We start from the raw sequence: 20736 nt of genomic DNA on the forward strand, positions 1-20736 counted from the left end.
TACTCGCATCCATTAAAAATAAAAGGCCATGACTGAACATGGAGGACGATCTTCAAGTGGCAGTCTCCAAAATTAAACCAAGAACGGTTTTAAAGGGGCAGTAGGTGATTGTCATCAGAAACATTTTTTTGTTGTGCTTGTTGAAAGTCTCTTCACATTCCAATAGTACCAATAGTTCCAATGATTATTTATTTATAGCCACATCAGCAACTTATGGCTATTTCGTGACAAAATGGATATATATAAAATATTACATAACAAAACAAATTCATATTACACTAAAATAGTTACTTAGACAAATTTATAAAATATAAATAGATAAAATTTATACAAAAATTTGTAATCCTGAATCAGTATTGGAGTTACTTTTGCACGCTGGAGGAAGGACGACACCATGGCTGAAATATTTCTTTTAGACAGGTAATGTTGTTTTAAAACTATTTTTAAAAAGCTGATGTAGATTGTGTTATTTTATGAATGGGTTATATGTACAGAAGTGTTGTTCAGCCACTGAAATCTTCCAGCGAAAGATTGATGTGACTTTTCATTTTCATAAGGGACCTTTTACAGCATTGATAATGTAGATTTTATTTAGTTTAACAACAAAACAAAAGTAAATAGCGCTATTCTGCCTAGTCTGCTTTACTGAGGTGAAGTTGGTTTTATTTTCACATTGGTTTAATTGTGAACAATGACAATCTGTGACGTGCTCCCCATATATTGTTAGCCATGCTACTTTGAATACTCGCTCTGAAATAGCATGCAAGTATGGCATAGTAATAAGTGTAATTCATGCACGCCGCAGACCAACCACTAACTACATTTCTAACTGACGCATGACATGAACTAGTGAGTTGTCTGCTGTCATGTCGCGGTGCGCGCATTTGTGATTTCTGGACAGCAGGGGAGGGACTCTGTTCCAAAGATATTATGCTAACCGGTTAGCATTTTGGCAGATCACCTACTGCACCTTTAAGGCTGATTTATACTTCTGTGTAAAGTGCACGTGTATGCTCCGGCGCAGCCTGCGTGTGGCCGCATAGCCCTCGCCATGGCTGACACGCACTTCCCAAAAACGTAACTACACGTCGCAACGACATGTAGCACAAGCTCTGTGATTGGTCGGCTTGGTAGTGGTAAAGAGCGTGGGCGGTGCGGAGAGCCGCAAACCTGATGGAGCAATTGTTTACAAGTGTGGAGTCGCGTGAAGGAGCTCCAGATGGAGACTTTTGTTTTGTGTTTAACTGAAGATTAAGGTTTTTGCACGTCCGCCCGTTCCCGCCTCTAAATGAGCGAGTTTGTGCTACTTGTAGTGTTCAGAAGAAAACAAAAGACCCAAGAAGAAACTCGACACAAAGGAACATAAACACCTACTGCCAGCTAGCGTTTCCGAAGTGTTATTGCAGAGCAACACAAACAGCACGCAGAAGTATAAAGGCAGGACTACACGCAAGGCAGGTGCCGTGGGTCACGCCAATCACTCGACGCAGTAGCCTTATGCTGTAAACATTGTGCACACCATTCTCAAAAAGTGAGGTTAATATAGATTAAACTAATGAATAATGACTATAAAAATTACATGGCTGTTAGACTGTTGCACCTTTTTGTGTTGTCAATGTGCTAGTGTTCCTATTGGTGTGTGTGTGTACACGATTGTGTGCAACGTTTGTATGTTTATAACCACCTCCAAAGATAATGGAGGTCAGGAGTCACTGAAATTGTTATTTTGGGGGTCACTGGCTGAAAAGTTTGGGAACCCCTGGTGTTAAGTGTTGGTAGTAAATAAATATAGTTAAGCTGCATTTATATACAGTATATATTGCCATTTCGAATAAAATAATATTTACATGTTATAATAATAATAATAATAATAATAATATATATACACAATGAAGTGTATTATATGTTTGTTGTCCCTGAAGCTCTCAGATGGTTGGCATCATCAAATGACAATGGATATTGGAATGCAGTTATCAACAGCTTTATCTCAAATAATGTGTCATAATAGTCATAATAAACAATAGCCTTTGTTTCTGTTGGTTTCAGTAAGTTAGTTGCTTGCTGCAATCTATATGACATCACGCACATTTTTACAGATGCCAACCAACTATTGAGTAGTGAGCAGTGTGTAGTCTGACATGTTTCTAATTCATCTCACCACAAATGATCAGATAAAAAAAAATGATCTGACACTTATTATAGTTGCGCAAAAAAATATTATGTAACCTTGACCCGGAATAAGTTGTGCTACCAAAACTGTGTAAAACAAGCTAGGTGTGTAACTAAATATAAAACATGTATTTTAGCTTCCATCGATCCATACCATATTTTAAAAAATAATGAACAGAGGAATAAAAACATTAAAAAGTAGAAATATAAATATTATATGAGCTATACAAAATTATTCAAAGTGATATTGAAACATGTGGTGTGTGTGTGTGTCTTTGTGTGAGAAATGCCCTATACAAATGCTGCCTTACATCTCGGTTGGTGTAATGCAAATGTGTGACGCTTCGAGCACATTTTGCTAACTTAAATGTTAACAGCATTATGCAAGTCATTCTGAAATGACTTTCTTTACACAATGCTATGATATTTATATAATGTCTAATATGACAATATATGACGTCTAAATAAATGAAATATAATACACAAATTATACAGACCAGTTTTAAAGATATATCTTTTTCTCTTCTGAGCCCGACACTGGAAAGTTCAGACGCAGACTTTAATGTATGCAAAAGAGCATTTATTCTGCTAAATATCTCCTTTTTCATTTCACAGATGAATGATGTCAGGATTTATACATTTAACAATATATCCATTTTATAAATAAGCATTGTCCAAGACCGTACAGAAGCCACCCTCGTGAAAGCTATGTTTCTGTTGTAATGAAAAGCTGCTTGTTTTTAGATTATTTGCAGTAACAGAGTTAAAAATAAAATAAAAATAAATAATTAAATGCCATCATTTCAGAACTAAAGGACAAATTGCATTTCAGGCTTCACTCTTTTTAAAAGTGGTTTGATGCACCACATTAAACAAATATAGAAAATATAAGTATTTTATAGAATAGTTCTATTTTACAAGAGTTATAAGTTACAATGTATCTTTTCCAGTCATTTTGAGGCCCCTTGGTAATGCCCTTTTCCAGCCCCTCTAGATATCATTTTACCTAAAAGAGAGCATTTGTGGCTACAGAAAACATACACAGCCTAAAGCAAGACATGGCTTTATGTGCAATCATCACAAAGCCCCCTTTTAGGCAAAACTGATAACAGAAAACCACATCAAAGTCACATGGAAACTAAAGAATGCATCCAGTTTCATATGTAAATGATATATTATAGACCTAACACTGAACTAATGCATTGTCTATGAAGCTAACACTACATCAAATGACTTGCTTTGAATGAATATATTCCAATGTCTTTCTCACCTCCTTATTGGCCAGTTCTCCTGGGGTGGGCCAGTTCGTGATGTCACTGAAGTCGCTTGACTACAAATGGAAAGAAGCAAAGAGAAAAAACAAAACAAAAACAGTTACATCTGAACTAGGGCTGCACAATATATCGTTTCATAATCAATATAGCAATGTGATCATTCTCAATAGTTCTCAATAAGACCTGTTTAAAATTATTTAAGACCTACAACACAACATTTCAGTAGATTTAAGACTTTAAGGCCTAAAATTCTGTTTTTAAGACTTTAAGACCCTACGGCAGGGCTGGGGAAACTCAGTCCTGGAGGGCCGGTGTCCTGCACAGTTTAGCTCTAACTCTAATCAAACACACCTGCTTATAGATTTCTAGTGATCTGAGGACACTGATTAGCATGTTCAGGTGTGTTTGATTGGTGTTGGAGCAAAACTGTGCAGGACACCGGCCCTCCAGGACCGAGTTTGCCCACCCCTGCCCTACGGACACCCTGGTATTTATAGATTGTTTATTGAATTTTATGGAGATGCACTCAATGCAGAATTATCCCAATCGATCTAACATTATAAATTCTTTCCATATAGAGATATTAAGTCATTTGGTAAAATTGTATTCATAATCGCAAATCAAAAAATGTGGCATTGTTAGATTTGTCCAATTTCATACAGTCCTAATTTGAACTGAAAGCATTCATTTATGTTTACTACACTATAACATTCATTTATTTATTTCAAACGATCAGAAAAACAACATTATTCTCAAATCATTCTCAGCTGAAAGGCAATTTGCAAATGCATGATCTCTCAATGTCCAGTTTGAATGATTTATGAATGGCAGCTGCTCCGCTCCTCTGGCCACTACTCGTCAAATAATCCGTTTCCAACTTATACATCAACTTTGCCACCATTTAACACACAAAACATTATCCGGACGCAGTGGGGGAAGTGCGGCTTTCCTTTTTTCAGAAATCACTTCACCTTCTATTACCGGAGGAACGTCAATCATTCCCTCAAGCCGAGAAGCAACCAGAATTCCAAGCAGCGTATCTGATTCCACTATCGTCCCGAAATGGGTGCTGGGTGTCCCAGATGCTAAAACTGAATTCGTAAGGGAGCGCCTTGAAGTTAAATGGTGTATCCAACGTGAGCTTACAAGGTTTAACTTGATCAATGCAAAAGTGTCACATTCCACACACGCAGAAAAAAAACACTAATGTGTGAGAAACAAGCAACATGCTAGGACTCACAAATGTACAAATCAAGTGCTGTACTTGTGTGTAAGTGGAGACCAACTAACATGCCTTGGAGTCAGTCATGGGGACGACTCTACTGCCCCCGTTAGGACTGAATTTGAGCCCTCTATGTGCTCTCTCTGGAATGTCCCGCTGAGGTAAAAGTCAAAAACTCATGTGCTGACTCTCTGTTGACTGTCACCCACACAAAAGACTGAACAGAGCGAACAAATATCCACTTAAATACAAACACAAGCCAAGCTACACTATGACTGGCTGCCGCTGACCCCTGATCCGGGACATTCAGACGACAGACTCTGTTACACAAACAGACCGGAGGGAAAAACTGCAGATTTACACAAATAGATGGATGAGGAAAAAAATGTGGTCTGTCCGTATGGATTCAGGTAGCATTTATAGTTATTTGCAAAGATTCAAGTTTATTATTTTGGCATGTTTTGAGAGGTGAAATGGCCTCAGTCGGTGATCCTCTATATATGAGAGTGTCTTACCTTACTGGTCTTCCTTGATCTGGGTTTGCTGGCACGGACAACTTTGGCAGGACTCTGGGGTTCTGTGGACACAGAGCAAAAACATGAGAATGTGATTATATTTGAGGCAGCTCATTATAGAAAAAAAGAGAAAGAATGAAAGGGCAAAAGAAAAATGAACAAACCAAAATTAAACAGAATGGGCAACAAAAAAAAAACAGCTGAACATGAAATGAAAGAAAGAAAGAAAGAAAGAAAGAAAGACAAATATAAGCAAGCATAATAACAAATAATAGAACAAAGAGAAATAAGATTTTTTAAAACAATTGAAAGTTAACACACAAAAATAAAACACAGAATGTACTAAACAAAATAATAAAGAATGAACAAACAAGAAAGAATCCATTGAACAAGAAAAAAAAACACACACACACCAAAATAATTATACTCTGACTACAACTAACATCCTTTGCAAGGCATGTTTGTTCCTGTGTAATTGTATTACTGAGCAATAGAGATTGACAAATTGTCAATTTTTCAGAGAACAATAACTAGGTTGCACCACACTGACCTAATGGCTCGTTTCCACTGACTGGTACGGTACGGTTCAGGTCGGTACGGGTCACCTTTATCAGGCTTGCGTTTCCACTACCAATGGTACTCTTTTGGTGGGCGTGGTGTATGACAAAATTTTAGTCGACATCATTCTCGCTCGAGGAAATGTCTACAGTAAAGCTGTACGGGTCGCTCACATATCATATGAGAAGCACCTCTCACAAAACAGATGCTTTATACACATAAATACTTCTGTAGAAATGTTTATTACTAACTTTTCTACGAACATCAGTTGATTATAACTGTAGATCAATGATCAGTGCGAAACAGCCTACTGTAACGTCTGTAATTATATTAAATAAATAAATAAATGAACATATGTAAACATATACAGCCCCTTACAGTCTCCGATATGTTACCAACTACAGAAAAACTACCCACAGCAGACATTTCGTCCGTATTTAGGTTCAAAAACAACAGAAAATATAGCCCACAGTCAGTGAAAACCTCTTATCTGTGTCTGTAATCTTCAGCAGCACATGTAGCCTCTGTTAGAGAGTAATTCCATCATTCCCAGTTCATATTAGTATAAAACGGTGAAGATAATAGTTAAACATGGTATTTCGTTCATGTTTGCAGAAAAATGATGTGCTCCTTTTTTTCCAGCTTCTCCTTTGTTTCTTCGCGCTTCACTCTCGCGTTTGTCAGTGTCTGATAGGATCGGGTTTCAAAAGCACGTCAAAAATCAATCCCAGGTTATTATCATCAGCTCAAGAAGTTTGTTATTTCAGATATAGACGCGCAGCGAACGCAAGGAAGAAAGCGAAACCGCTCGCACTTCAGACTGCCTCGTAAAAAACTACGAGGCACAGGGTAGATTCTGCTCTACTCCATGGCTTTGTGGCTGTTCATCAAGACGACGACAAGGTTTGTTTGAGCCTGGATCAACCATGGCTCATTATTATATGTATTTATAATTCCGCTAAAATCTCTCGCTGTGTTTTTAAACATGACGGGTTTTTTGTTTTCATTCTGGCTTGTTGCGTAAGCGAATGACATATCTTTGTAAACCAATAGCGTTCAGCTGCGCGTCTAGCTCCGCCTTTTGGTACCCCTTCTCGTGTTTGTTACCCTTTCGAAAGGGTGCCGAAAAAGTGGTACGGTACAGTTCGGTTCGGTACGCCTTTTGACAGAGGAAACGGGCCATAAAACTGAATAAAAACCTCAAACTCCAACATATCACTCTAGAGTAAAAAGATAATTATACACTAATGCAAACAGATACTTAAAATAGTGACATTAAACATTCCTATCAGACTTGATTGTGTTTTTGTCACACAGTTTAACTATTTGATGAAGTACTATTGCTAGTCTTCTCTCAGGTTTGAAAGCAAACATACCGTCATTTGTTCTGTACAAAGGCAGCATCCAGAGAACCAATTACTTACTGTATAATGACAGCATATACAAAAATGTACTGTCTCTATGCTGTTTAGTTAATGTTTTAAATAAGCAACTCCAAAATGCCTTCTTGACCCCAAAGTACCATATAATGTCAGCAGATCCTTTTTAGAGGTTTCAGAAACAACCCAGAAAACCTATTGGTAAAGAATTTTTTGAATAAATAGATTCAGCAAATAGTTATCAGTGCTGATTACCCAGCAAACCAAACAAAAGCTCAACAACAACTACTACTAATAATAATAATGATAGTGTAAAATATGCACATACTACAATGTAAGGTATTGGTTTGATTCATGTATAGTTCATTTTGTCCAATTATGTATGTATGTATATATACATATATATATATATATATATATATATATATATATATATATATATATATATATATATATATATATATATATATGTATATATATATATATATATATATATATATGTATATATATATATATATATATGTATATATATATGTATATATATATATATATATATATATATGTATATATATGTATATATATATATATGTATATATATATATATATATATATATATATATATATATGTATATATATATATATATATATATATATATATATATGTATATATATATATATATATATATATATATGTATATATATATATGTATATATATATATATATGTATATATATATATATGTATATATATATATATATATATATATGTATATATATATATATATATATATATATATATATATATATATATATATATATATATATATATATATATATATATATAAATATATATATATATATAAATAATTTACTGTAATTATTACACTCTTACGAAAATTAATCATGGCTTTACTACTAATAACAAAGAGGAATAAAAAACATAAATCATTAGTTCATCATTTCAATAATCATTAGTTATTCAAGCTAAACAAGGCAGCCAAACGTCACCATTGGTTTTAGCACACCAAGTATAGTTTAACCATTTGTGGTAAACCTAAAATGCGTGTAAAAAACAAGCACACTGTAAAATAGCCTTAACCTCTCTGTTAGACTTCTGCAAAGTGCAGAAACTCTAAATGCAGAAGCACATCTGTCAACCAATGTAAGCCTGAGGTGTCTATCAGAAGCTCAAAATAAATACTTAAAGCAAACTGCTAAATATTACTCGCTTTATTTTCTAAGGCAGTCTGATCACATTCACAGAATTGGACTGCCATTGTGAGAACACTATATATGGGGTATAGTTCACGCAAAGACAAATATTTGCTTTTCATTTACTAACCTACCCAGGATAAAGAAGATTATTGGTAAAAATTAAGAAAATTGTAGCCTTATAATGCAAAACAATGGGTCTAGGAAAGAAATTGAACATTATTTACATTTCTAAACCACAGATTTAGCAAAAAAACATGTGACAACAGCCAGAGCATGAGTCTTTTGTATCACAGGGAGCTGAAACTGTAACATGTTGATGAACAATATGTGTCCTCCGTCTCCACTGTAAACAAACTGTGTTAGCTCACACATGTGTGTGTCAATATGGGACAGAAATCTTGTGCTCTGAGCAAACTGGCTAACAGTAACATTACAAATAATTTTATGTTTCTTGCACGGACCAATCAATTTCACTTAACACCTCAATCTGTCACGAGGAATCACAGGTATTCATTTTGTTTGTCTCTCACAGTGCTAGTAACCATTGACTTACATTTATTGAATCAACAATTACCACAGTATTGAATAACATCCTGGATGGCTTGAAAAGGAGTGAATTAGCCAAATTTTCATTTTTGGATTAACTGTGCCTTTAAGCTCTTCAGCAATACAGTTAGCATACCTCCAACTTTACTCATGCATTTATTTAAAGACTTTATTGATCCTTTAATCACAAACACGACACTAAAGACAACCGCCATTACTGTACAAATGTTCACAGAGGAAGAACTCTGGATTTGGGGTCGATATGGATCTAGTTTCACCTTAGCCAGCGGACACGTGCAGTATGAGCTGAACTTTCTATGTTTAACTTGAGCGATAATGACTCGAGGGCATTTACACATTAAACCAACTGCTACATACAGTACAGTACATATATACGTCTATAAAGTAGCCACGTGAAAACAACTTTAAAAAAGACTAATTTTTGCACAGTCACAGCAAGTGCTTATGAAATAACTTTCTGGGCACATTGCATACGGCATTACTCTAAAATACATCTGCTGAATGCATGAACAATATGACCGTATTAGGACTACAGAAAAATGATACAGAAAACAGACAGAATCAAGTCATAATGATGATTAAAACAATTACCTAAATAATAGTCACATTTTGCTATCTTTTTTCTTGCTAGTGCAACTATATTTGGTTGAGGTTGAGCTGATGCAGTTACTGACTTGCCAAACATATAACTGACGACATTCTGTTGCATATGAAACCACACTGTCATTCTCTACAACACTGATGTGGCAAATATTGTGCAACAATGATTAGGTTAAAAGACTTTTCATTCACAAATCATTATCGTTTACTGTAGCAAAAGCAATGAGAACCATTAGTAGAAATGACTGAATTTGATTATAATTTATTTTATTAAATAAGCCAAGTAATGCAATTTAACTACAGTAATTTTAATGAGTAATCTTTTGTGCATTTCACACAGTTTGTTTAGTATCCTACACATACTGAATTACTGCACAGCATTGAAGAAAAAAAGTCAAACTAATTATTAAAACTTACTAAATATTGTTAAATTAAAATGTTTTATAATCTAAATAAATTTAACATACATTTTGATAACTTAATTTTTACTCATTAAAGTGGAGAAAAAAATAAAAGCAATAATAAAAAGGAATTTGGAAAAAAATACATAACAAAATTTGAGTGGAAAAATAAAACATGGGGCCGTACATGAAGCTAGACTACCCAAAAACACCTCCAGGCTACAAAACGATATAACTTGAGTTAATTAATAGCTCTATGAATGTTCATGAATACTTCATTTCTATATTCACGTGCTTCAACACTACATTTTGGTCCTCTGGGTATCACAGATCTGCACTTAAAATCTACAAGCGTCTTTCTCTCCACTGTGTCTGGTCAATGTGCACTAAGTGTTGTGGTCAATTATCTGGGAGCTGCTTCTCTTAGATTGTAAACCCACACGCCAGCACCTGTACAGCGAGGTCACGCTTCCACACACGTAAAACATTAACTTCCTCTGCAAGATGGAGCCACAAACAACATCTATGAGGGCCAGTGAAAGTGGAGTCATCCGTGGCATTCAAATCCCCCCCAAACACAATGACAAGGCCCCTATGGGTATTTGTGCCACCGTTCACACAACCAACAAAGCGATTGGCCTTGTCCTGAAAAACTGCCCTCCCAACCTCCCTATAATGACAGATACAAAACTGCCAAAAACAAAAGCAAACTTTAATCTTGGTGTAGTCTAGCATAACTTCTGGGTTATTAAAGTCAAGAATGATTTCGCTAAGCACCAAGCATGCGACATTTTGATGAACATTAATCCCTTTACTGCAACACTCGGAGCTTTAGATTTGCATAGGAGGAGTTTAAATTCTTTGTGGTCTTAGGAAAAACAACCATAAACAATTTAGGTTTACCATTTTGACCTTAAATCACATCAAACCAACGTTATTGTTTAGATAGAATGCAAAGTTCAAAGCTTTTCTCCCCTATTGGAGAAACAAACACTCTGTTTTAGTTGCCAACAAAACCGGTTTAAATGTCTTTACTTTTTCTTGGCAAAAAAAACAAAAAACAAGGCCTGTCAGGATTAAACAGGCAATAGAGAGGGACGCCCATTCCTGGGAGTGTCCGGGGTCCTTTATCATTGCTGAAAGGATGGCCTGTGTGATAAGGCAATGGGCGCTTGCTGACAGTGTGGGGTGTGACCATCCACTCTTACTGATACTGTCCCGTCGACACCTTTCTGTCAGTGAAAAGCCACCCGAGGCTGAAGAACTTAATCAGATGCATTTAAATCACTAAAATGTCAAGCCAGAAACATGAAGGCAGTTGGGCTTTGATCAAAAACTACAAAGAAAAAAAAAAAAGCTTAGCCATCTTTTCTCAAGTAAATGAAATTTGAATATCTGTGATTAAAGAATAAACATATTTTCATGTTCTAGACACTTTGAGCAAGCACATGGTATTTATGTTCATATAGTCTTGAAAAAGGTCTACACTATTTTATGAAAAGCTTACATGTAAAATTGTTACACTATCCAAATTTATTTTAAAAAGTCATTAAAAATGTAATGACTGTGAGTGTACATATCCTAAGAATCTTATTCTTTAAGAAAAACCATTTGAAATGTTACTTTTTTTACATGTCATCAGATATTCACCCACCAATCAAGTTATATTTTGGAGTTGTGCCACAACATTTGTTGTAAAACCAGGTCCCTTTATGCAACTTTTTTACATTTACTTTTAATAAATTCAAAAAATGGCCAAGGGCAAATGTGTTCTTAGCCAAGAGGTTTTTCTTAGCTTTTCTTATACTACATTTGCCATAACAAATGTACAAAATGTTTTGTTTTTGCTAGACTTCAAAAAATATAAGCCAGCAAAATATTTTTGCAAAGAAATTAATATCGCCTATCAGCAAATAAAATAAACAAAAGAGTTTGATTTCAAATAAATGCTGTTGTTTAGATCATTAAATTCAAAACTTCAAAAAAAAATTTAAAAAAAAAAAAGTAAAAAAAAAAAAAAATTTACAACTTTTTAAAAAAATAAAGTTTTTAGCTTTGATAATAATAACAACAATAAACTTTCTACTTCAAGAAAACATCAAGGTATTGTACATAAAACAAATATAATATCTCAATAAAAAGTTTTTAAAAAAAAAAAATCACATTTCACTAGATATGTATATATAATCTTAGAAAACACTGTGAGCAAGTAACACTGCAGTCAAAACAGACAAGGCTGCTACAACAAAGATGCTGTCACAACACAAACCCAATGGGGAGCAGGCTATCCTCTAATGTCACCTAACAAGTGTGTACAGGCACTACGACCAGTGTCATGGTTATTAAAACACAGCTATCAGCCCATACATCATCTGACCACATTCTGGAGGAGCACACATTTCTGATTTTAAACACACACCACAGATAATCGACTGGAGAGCTTATTTCATAGCAAAGGCTAATTTGTAAATACATCTAATTAAAGCTTTTGTTATAAAAACATTGAACCTCACGTTAGAAAAAAAACTTGTACGCAAGACTAGAGACGTGCCATTTTATGAAAGCAGGGCTACAACACACAAATTTAGTGTTGCTTCTGAAGAACGACTTGATAATTAATCAATTAATTATGCCTTAGAATGTAAACACTTGAGAAATTGTGTTGTCTGTAACGTTTTCAGTGTGCTGCATCCGTGGAAAGATTCAAAATAAAACCAATATCCCTGCTGTCAGTATTTTTAATGTTAATCAAACAACAAAGAAAATCACTCACTGTTCTTGACTAAAAAGCTGTTGCAACTTCAATAAAATGGAAACTAGGGCTACACAAAATATCGTTTGAGCATCAATATCACAATGTGTGCATTCACAATAGTCATATTGCAGCATCTGCAATGTGGAGTTTGATTATCATTGTTGATCAGCAATGAAGAATGTACAGTGTTTACATTTTACATTACTTCTGATTATTTAATAACAGGGGCAGGACAAAACAGTGACATGGACTCTTCTTGTAATGGCGGATCAGACATATATCAATGTTGCAACTGTAGGAAAAAATTAATGTGCTGTTAATAAATGAAATGCATCTTATCACTTTTTGGTTCCCCTTTTCCCTCTTTGTTTAAAAATATCCTGAGGATGGTTTTCTTGTGATATAATCGCTGATATCATGATCTATCATACATGGGAGGCAAAATATGATAATATCGTATCATATTCTGTAGTTGAATAACTGACTACATATTTCACTTTTATCTTTGCTCTACCTTATTTATTTATTCTTGCAATGCATTTTATTCAAATCTCTACAAGATTATTCCAAAGATATTGATTTTATATTTTTTAAATAGAGCCATTTAAGTCATCTGCCAAAATTGTATTCATATCACAATATAAATTTCAGCAAAATAAAATATCACAATGTTTGATTTTTCCAATATCGTGCAGTCATAATAGAAACCTTTATTTAACTTATACAGTGGCGTTTACATATGCAGTTTTAATATTTGATTATTATTCAGTGAAAACTACTTTAAGATACCTGAAAAGTTCTGTTTATTTCATTAGTATATTTGCTGCATTGTGTTCATTTGTGCTTTTGCTTGTATATTGTTTTTTTCTTCATTTTTATTTGACACTGTTCTGTTTTTTACTGAACATATAACATACAGAATTGTATCAATATCATGACCATAAAACTGTGATACGAATAAAACTGTGCAAAATCTGTACCGCTGAAAATCGACTCTAAATATCTTGCTTTTCTGGTTTGAGATTTTCAGTGATGTTTCGTTATTTAAAGCAAATTGTTTAAATTATTTATTGAACTAACATTACCTGTTCTCAAACTGGTTTCCTAAACATGTCCCTTGTGAAGTGAGACACGGACAAACAATACGGTGTCCAGAACCTATGCCACTGTTTGAGCCAATCCATTTCAAATCAAACAGAACGACGTGCCACAGTGTTTACACTTTATGATGAACATGACTTCATATATGCAGGGTTCCCACTCTTTCATGGACACCAAATTCAAGGACTTTCAAGGACGTTTTAAATCACTAATATTTTAAATGGAGCACCTTTGTAATTCACACCCCCAGCATATATAGCGCAATGAAAGTCCTTCCTGTAGTTAATATACATTAAAATGTCATAATGAAGTTTTTAATGTCGTTTTTAAAAATGTTGTCCTTTTAACTGTTTTAAAGTCATGTTCAGAAGAACTTTCATACAATTAGTTGACTTAAATCATGACAACATTCAAATGCGGTTTCTGAAATATTGCTAAAATGCATTTTTTCATAGTTTATGTAAGATTGAAATGTAAGATCTTTCAGAATTTCTTTATTTTTTTGTTCAGTTTTTGACAGTAGCACAGAACAATTGTTGAAACGACACCATAAACTTTAAATTCAAGCACTTTCGAGAACCTATGGTTGTTTTTGAGTGCTTTCCAGGCCTTAAATTCATTTGTCTGAAAACCAAGCACTTTCAAGAAGCGTGGGAAAACTGTAAATGGCTAAATTATAAAATCACCTCTATCTATTAATCTGGGAATAGCTAATGTAAAATTACACTTAAATTTAGACAACAGTGTACATAAACAGGCACAATCTTATACTGGTCAAATGAACAAACCCCAGGCTTTGTCAGTGTACATATAGTATTATGCAAGGAGTGGTTTAACATTACACAGTGCTATAAAACTACACAGTACAGTCACAGTCATTTCAAATCAAAAGAGCTGCTACCACAAACACGACAATGATCAGAGAAGCAAACACAATGCTCTGAAGCCCTGATGAAGTGTTCAGCAGCTGTGTGTGTGTGTGCGCGTGTATAAAGGCCTCTCATGAGCTCCTGCTGGAGTTGCAGTGCTCAGCACTCCACGTGCTCCCGTGCAACTCGATCAGATGGGGTGGGGAGGGGGACTGAATCTGCCCGCATCAGCAAGTCTGTCCAAATACACCCAAATGATCGAGGCACACGCGGGTCTGTCGGCGGAATGGTGTGGGATCGGGCGTTTTGATGGGCGTTTATTCCCACTACCACCATATTTGGTCACATCACAAACTGCAAAAATGAGCTCCGGGCTTCCTGACGTGCACTCAGCTTAACAAACACAAACCTGCCCAAATCATTCTGAAACATCCTCCAGAAGTATACATGAGTAACAGAATATGACCAAGTTTTTTAAACTTATGTTTTATGCCTTGTCTGGCTTGAATAACATTGGTGTTTTAGTCAGGCGAGCCAGGACACCAAAGCATATGTTGGCCAAAACCGCAAACGTTCCGAGACTAAAGGCCCAAAACAGTGTAGTTAGAAGTCAACCACTTGTAGATGGTTTCATATTTGTAGATAAAGATAATTATTTTCATTGTTATAAATACATATATATATACCACTTTGGGGGATTAATCGAGCTCTTGTGTTAGCAGGGTAGACCGATTCGTGAATGAATCATTCTTTAGAGTCGAATCTTTACAAAGAATAGTTTGAACAAAACGATCTGTTTATCTGAATCTCGAGTAGCGCTTCACAATTACAGAATAAATAATGTAAAAATACAAATATAAAATGTATTGCACGTGTATTTACGACTTTAGTTCATGACTAAGCACATGTTTCATCGGAATAAACTTAGCTAAAGCTTTATTTGTTTAATTATAAATGAGTCTTGGCAGCCCTTCTTTATAAAACCAAATTAAAATGTGATGAATCCGTTTTGCAGCTAACATACAATAACAAAACACCCATAGTTTACTGAAGTACGTGCTTACGTGCATACCGTCACGCCAGGTTGCTAGGATTGACGTCACGACGTGCCAGAACGTTTGAATCGGTTATTTCAAATAAACCGTTCAAAAGAACCGAAACGATGAAACGAGTCGGACGTTCCATCACTAGTGCTAAAGCTAACAGGCCCCACCTCCGCCCCTGATTGGTCCGTTTCTCTGACCATGTATGAAAAACACACTTTACGGATATGGGCACAAAGTTTATGAATTATCATAAAATGAAAGAATAGCCGTCAGTATGGTCCGTATCAAAGCACAAGTGCACGAGCATGTAAAAAAGGCCATGAAAGTGAAGTGACAGAAGTTCAATGGCCGCTCCTGTTTGCAGTAGCACATGCGAGCTAACAGAGCACATGTGTGCACGACAATAAATGCTGTCGAGGGCATAAATGTGCGTGTTATGGCCACAAACTGCCTACCTGTTTGTTGCGAGCTGTTGTTGGTAACGTTATTATTAGGAGGGCACGAGTTCCTCTTCGTCCAGGGGTTGACTTTCGGCGGAGGAGCCTCGACCACTTTCTTCTTGGCAGTTTCTGCTTCGTGGCTTGATATATTCTGCTCGTTCTCCTTGTCGTTCGTGCTGTCCGTACTCAAACCATCCGCTTTGCTCTCCATGACCCCCTGTTTCGGATGTTTAGTGTCGCCCTGAGGAGGATCCTGCTGCCCCTCCTCGTGGCTCGTGGTTCGGTCAGCTTGCTCGGGTCGATCCGCGTCCGACTTGTTTTGGTTCCCTTCGCCCAAACAACCGACTGTCACGTCCAAGTCGCTCGCAACTTCAGTGGTCATGGTTCAAAAGCGCAAACGCCCACGCCTTCTTATTATTCTCACTATCCCTCAATAGTTGTTTTCCAGCGCAAACGAAGAGAAAGAGTCGATGAAAGCTGTTGCAGCTACAGCACAAGTTGACAGCCAACAGCTTGAAACACGGCGAATAGCTGCATCGGACTTTGTCGTGTTTTTAAATGTCAAAATGCTCGATCCCTTAAAGAAGCCATGTTGTGCGATCACACTAAGCGATTACAGTAAGCCAGACGAAGCAAACAGAAACTTTGCCAATGTTTTCAACACACTTCCACGATTTGGCTGATCTGCAACTCACCTAAATAAAAGGAAATACTACGAACGGCCACGAGTCATTGGATGAGTGTGTGGCGCCTCTCTGTCGCCCCTCGCGGCCACACTGCAGTACAGCTAGACGGCAGAACGTGGTAGAGCTGAGCCATGGTTGCCAAGTCCGCTTTTTAAACTCTCGTATATGGCGAAAATATAGCTATAACTTTAAAGATTGTTGGATTAGACGTCAATCCCCTAAAGTTAGTTCACGAAAACCACAACAGAACCATAAGCCGTTATAAATAGTCGTTCTCAAAAAATAACAAACCGTAACCGCTATTAACAGTATCAAGTGTACATTTAAAATGTATCTTTTTTAACTGAAGCAGTGTGGGTAAACAGAATACATGTATCTGTAAAGTATCAGCCAAATGCATGAATGGAAATGATTTGGAGACATTTATTTTACATATGTTCTTTTAGACGATCTCTTTATTTGAAGAAAAAAAGCTGCTCACAAATTATAATCAAACATAATATCAATTATTATTTACTGTATAATTTATTTAATGTGCAGCTGCCTTAATATTATCCATAACATTAGCATGTCAGATTCTTCTATGAATATTCATTCCTTTTCTTTTCGGCTTAGTCTCTTTATTAATCTGGGATCTCCACAGCGGAATGAACTGCCAACTTATCCAGCATATGTTTTATGCAGCGAATGCCTTTCCAGCTGCCACCCATCAACATCACAAACGTAATTTGGTACACATCAGAGTGCCTGAAATTTGTATGTAAGTTAATGATCCTAATTAAAATAAAAATGACAAAGTATTAGGGAAAAGATCAGATCTGAGCCAGAAAAAAATCATGAGATGTAAAAATTGTATGTGTACTGTATAAAACTAGATAGTGAAAGGGGCTGTTTTGGGCTGCGTTTTATGCTTATTTCTAGAATTTAAATACTTGATAGTTCATAAAATACCAAAGTATGACTATCTGGTGTTAAATATATATTTGTATTTTATTTATTGTTTAAGCCTTGTACTCAGTCCCTTCTGTTTGTTTACTGTTATTTGTTACTATGGTACCATGTGCTTTATAGATAAATATAAATTTTATCCATTTATGATGCTTAGAATGGAGGTAGACGAAATGGAAAGTTTTTATTCTTTGAGTAGAAAAACCATCATTAAAGCATGATGAATTCATTAGGTATTGATCATTATAGCATATAATTACTACAATATGCACTTTTACATTATTTAGCTCACTGTACAAAACATCCAATCAATGAATACAATTCTTGTAAAGAAGTTGTTGTTTTGTCAGGTTACTTGTTTTTCTAGCGTGATTTGGCAACACTGGTGTGAGGCAGTCTGACGTGGCCTTTCCCCTAGTCAACAAAACACAGAGACTGTTACAAAAACTGAAAAATCAACAAACGTGACATCGCACAGATTTCATCCTCTGCTTCAGGCCCCTTGACAGACAGATTACAAGGATGAACCACCCGTTTTCACCTGGACGGGAAAAGCTGGGTCAAATTTGGTTCAGTACCTCACTGAGGCACAACAACAACAACTGAAGTTACTGTTTATCTATCGGAGATTGTGCTGTTAATGTGTGAAGACTTGTGAAATTAAGTGTTGTGGACGAAAACATAGTAATATTTTTTTATTATTCTAAACACACCACCAGATGGGGTCCTTTCGCATAATTTTGCCCCTTCTTTGTGTTTTGCTTTATTTTAAATGCATCACGTGATATGATTGAAAACATTAACATTGTATTGGATTTTAATCAGATGCTGAACTTGGTTTTCTTATGAAGGAAGAGGAAATATACCTATTACAACTTTTAAAAGTAGCTATTATCTGAAGCAAAAAATATTCAAAAATCATTAATTTTCCTTCGGCTTAGCCCCTTTATTCATAAAAGTTTGCCACAGCGGAATGAAACACCAACTTATCTAGCATGTGTTTTACTCAGCAGATGCCCTTCACGCAGCAACTCGGTACTGGTAAACATTCATAAACACTCATTCCCAAACACACACACACACACACTACAGCCAAATTAGCTCAATCAATTCACCTATAGCGCAAAACCAAAGCATCCGGACCCACACAAACATGGGGATAACATGCAAACTCCACACAGAAATTCCTACTGACCCAGCCGGGACTCGAACCAGTAACCTTCGAAGCCACAGTGCTAACCACTGAGCCACCGTGCCACCTATTCAAAACTCAACGAGGCTATTTATTTTAAAAACAGAAGATTAACTACTCATCATTTACTACTTTAGACTAACACTAGAATTAGAAAGCTGCTAACTGAAATTGATGAAATGTCAGTCGTGTTTCTGGACAACACTAGACAAAAAACAGTGATCATAATATATCTTACCTATATTTATCAAAGAAACACACTGCAGGGAAAATACCTGTGTAACCCCTTCAGTGACATCAATAGTTTCCTTTAGTTTGCCTCCTGCTGCCACACTTTGCAGCTACAGTCAAAAACAGTGATGCCCAAACTAGGGCCCATGGCCCAAAGTTGGCCCATGGTAACCTTTGATGGGGAAGTTTTGAGATTGTCAGTTCAAATTTAATGTAACCCTTTGTTTGTTTTATTGTTAAAAGTTAACTGAAATTAAATGTTTCAATTTAATGGCTGATTTTGCTTAAATGTACATACTGTCACCCAACAGTGCAGAGACTTCGGTGAGCAAATCAAGTCAAAGGCAGATTCTGCTTGACTAGCGTATTCAGCGTTGAACTCCACTGTGTTATAAATGTGATTGTTTATGTTAAGTTACAATTTAAAATGTTATACTGCATTAGTTAATTTGATTTAAAGTCAGGTTTTCTATTTAATTTAAATATAAGGAAATTAATTAGGAAATAACCTATGGCAACTTTAATGTAATAGTTTGGTATATTTACCTTCAAGAAAAAAAGTTTGGGTACCTCTGATCTAAAATGTTTAACTGAAACGGGAGCAAATTAACATTCGACGGTTACACTCATTTTCAAACAAATAAAATGCGATGATAAAGGATCTGAATACATGTAATCTCTTCAGAAATATTTGAAAAAATATTGCAGAAAAATGTGTCCCTCAGATAGTCTCTAATAAATTAATTACTGTATATAGTAACAAGGCTTGTAAGGGACAAACAGTTGAAGAACGCTTTAGAAGAGCTTGCAGATGACAGACAGTTCTTTGGATCTTGTATACATCTGTATGAGTGATGATGCACCATCCTGATCTAGAGCCATTTATTCAGCTCTTCACCTTATGACCTTTCACTGTGAAATTAAAAGTATTTGCAGTGAAGAAACTTGAGTCAGAGGTGGTGTTGGGTGAAAGTGATAGTTCACCCGAACATGAAAATGTACACACCAATTACTCATCATCCCTAGGTGTTTCTAAAACTTTATAAACGTCTTTATTCCGTTGAACACAACAGAAGATCTTTAGAAGAAAGCCTAAAACTTGTATCCATTGATTGACATTGTTGGAAGAACAAATACAGGTGACAGCCCTCTTCAAAATATCACCTTTTATGTTTGGAAGAAGTTAAGGATGGGTAAATGGTGACAATGTTCAGTTTTGGGTGAACTGTCTCTTTAAGATATAATTTCCTATCAAATATTTTTGAGATTTATAACAAACCCAAGCAATACAGAGACAAAGGCTGTAGGGAAATTCACCTTGTCAGAGTTTGGTCATTCATTTTCTCACAGATTTATTGGTTTATTTACTTATAAGGTAATAGAATTGAGGAGACAAAGAGTCTAAGGTCCAGTTTAAAGCACTGCAACCACCTCGTGGTGTTTAAAACTAATCCTAATCTGCTGTTTTAAATTTGTGGGTCAAATCCTTAACAACATTGATGCCCTCTGCTGGCCAAAAAGTATTACGATTACAGCTGGGTTTAAAAGGATAGTTCACCCAAAACTAAA

The 20736-nt window shown here is 35.6% G+C and overlaps 1 protein-coding gene across 3 annotated transcripts in view; it reads right to left on the reverse strand.

Annotated features, from left to right (window-relative positions):
* The window catches only part of larp1b (La ribonucleoprotein 1B), a 45466-nt gene extending 28598 nt beyond the window's left edge, over positions 1–16868 (reverse strand). For all 3 annotated transcript variants that reach the window (XM_056476464.1, XM_056476465.1, XM_056476463.1), the window contains exons 1-3: positions 16126–16868; positions 5181–5242; positions 3440–3499 (exon numbers count right to left, since the gene is read on the reverse strand). In XM_056476464.1, coding sequence (XP_056332439.1) covers positions 3440–3499; positions 5181–5242; positions 16126–16492 — 489 coding nt within the window. In that variant the 5' untranslated portion in view covers positions 16493–16868. The remainder of the gene's footprint in view (positions 1–3439; positions 3500–5180; positions 5243–16125) is intronic.
* Positions 16869–20736: the final 3868 nt, after the last annotated feature.

This window comes from Danio aesculapii, chromosome 17, assembly GCF_903798145.1.
Source record: "Danio aesculapii chromosome 17, fDanAes4.1, whole genome shotgun sequence".
NCBI classification, from domain to species: Eukaryota; Metazoa; Chordata; class Actinopteri; order Cypriniformes; family Danionidae; genus Danio; species Danio aesculapii.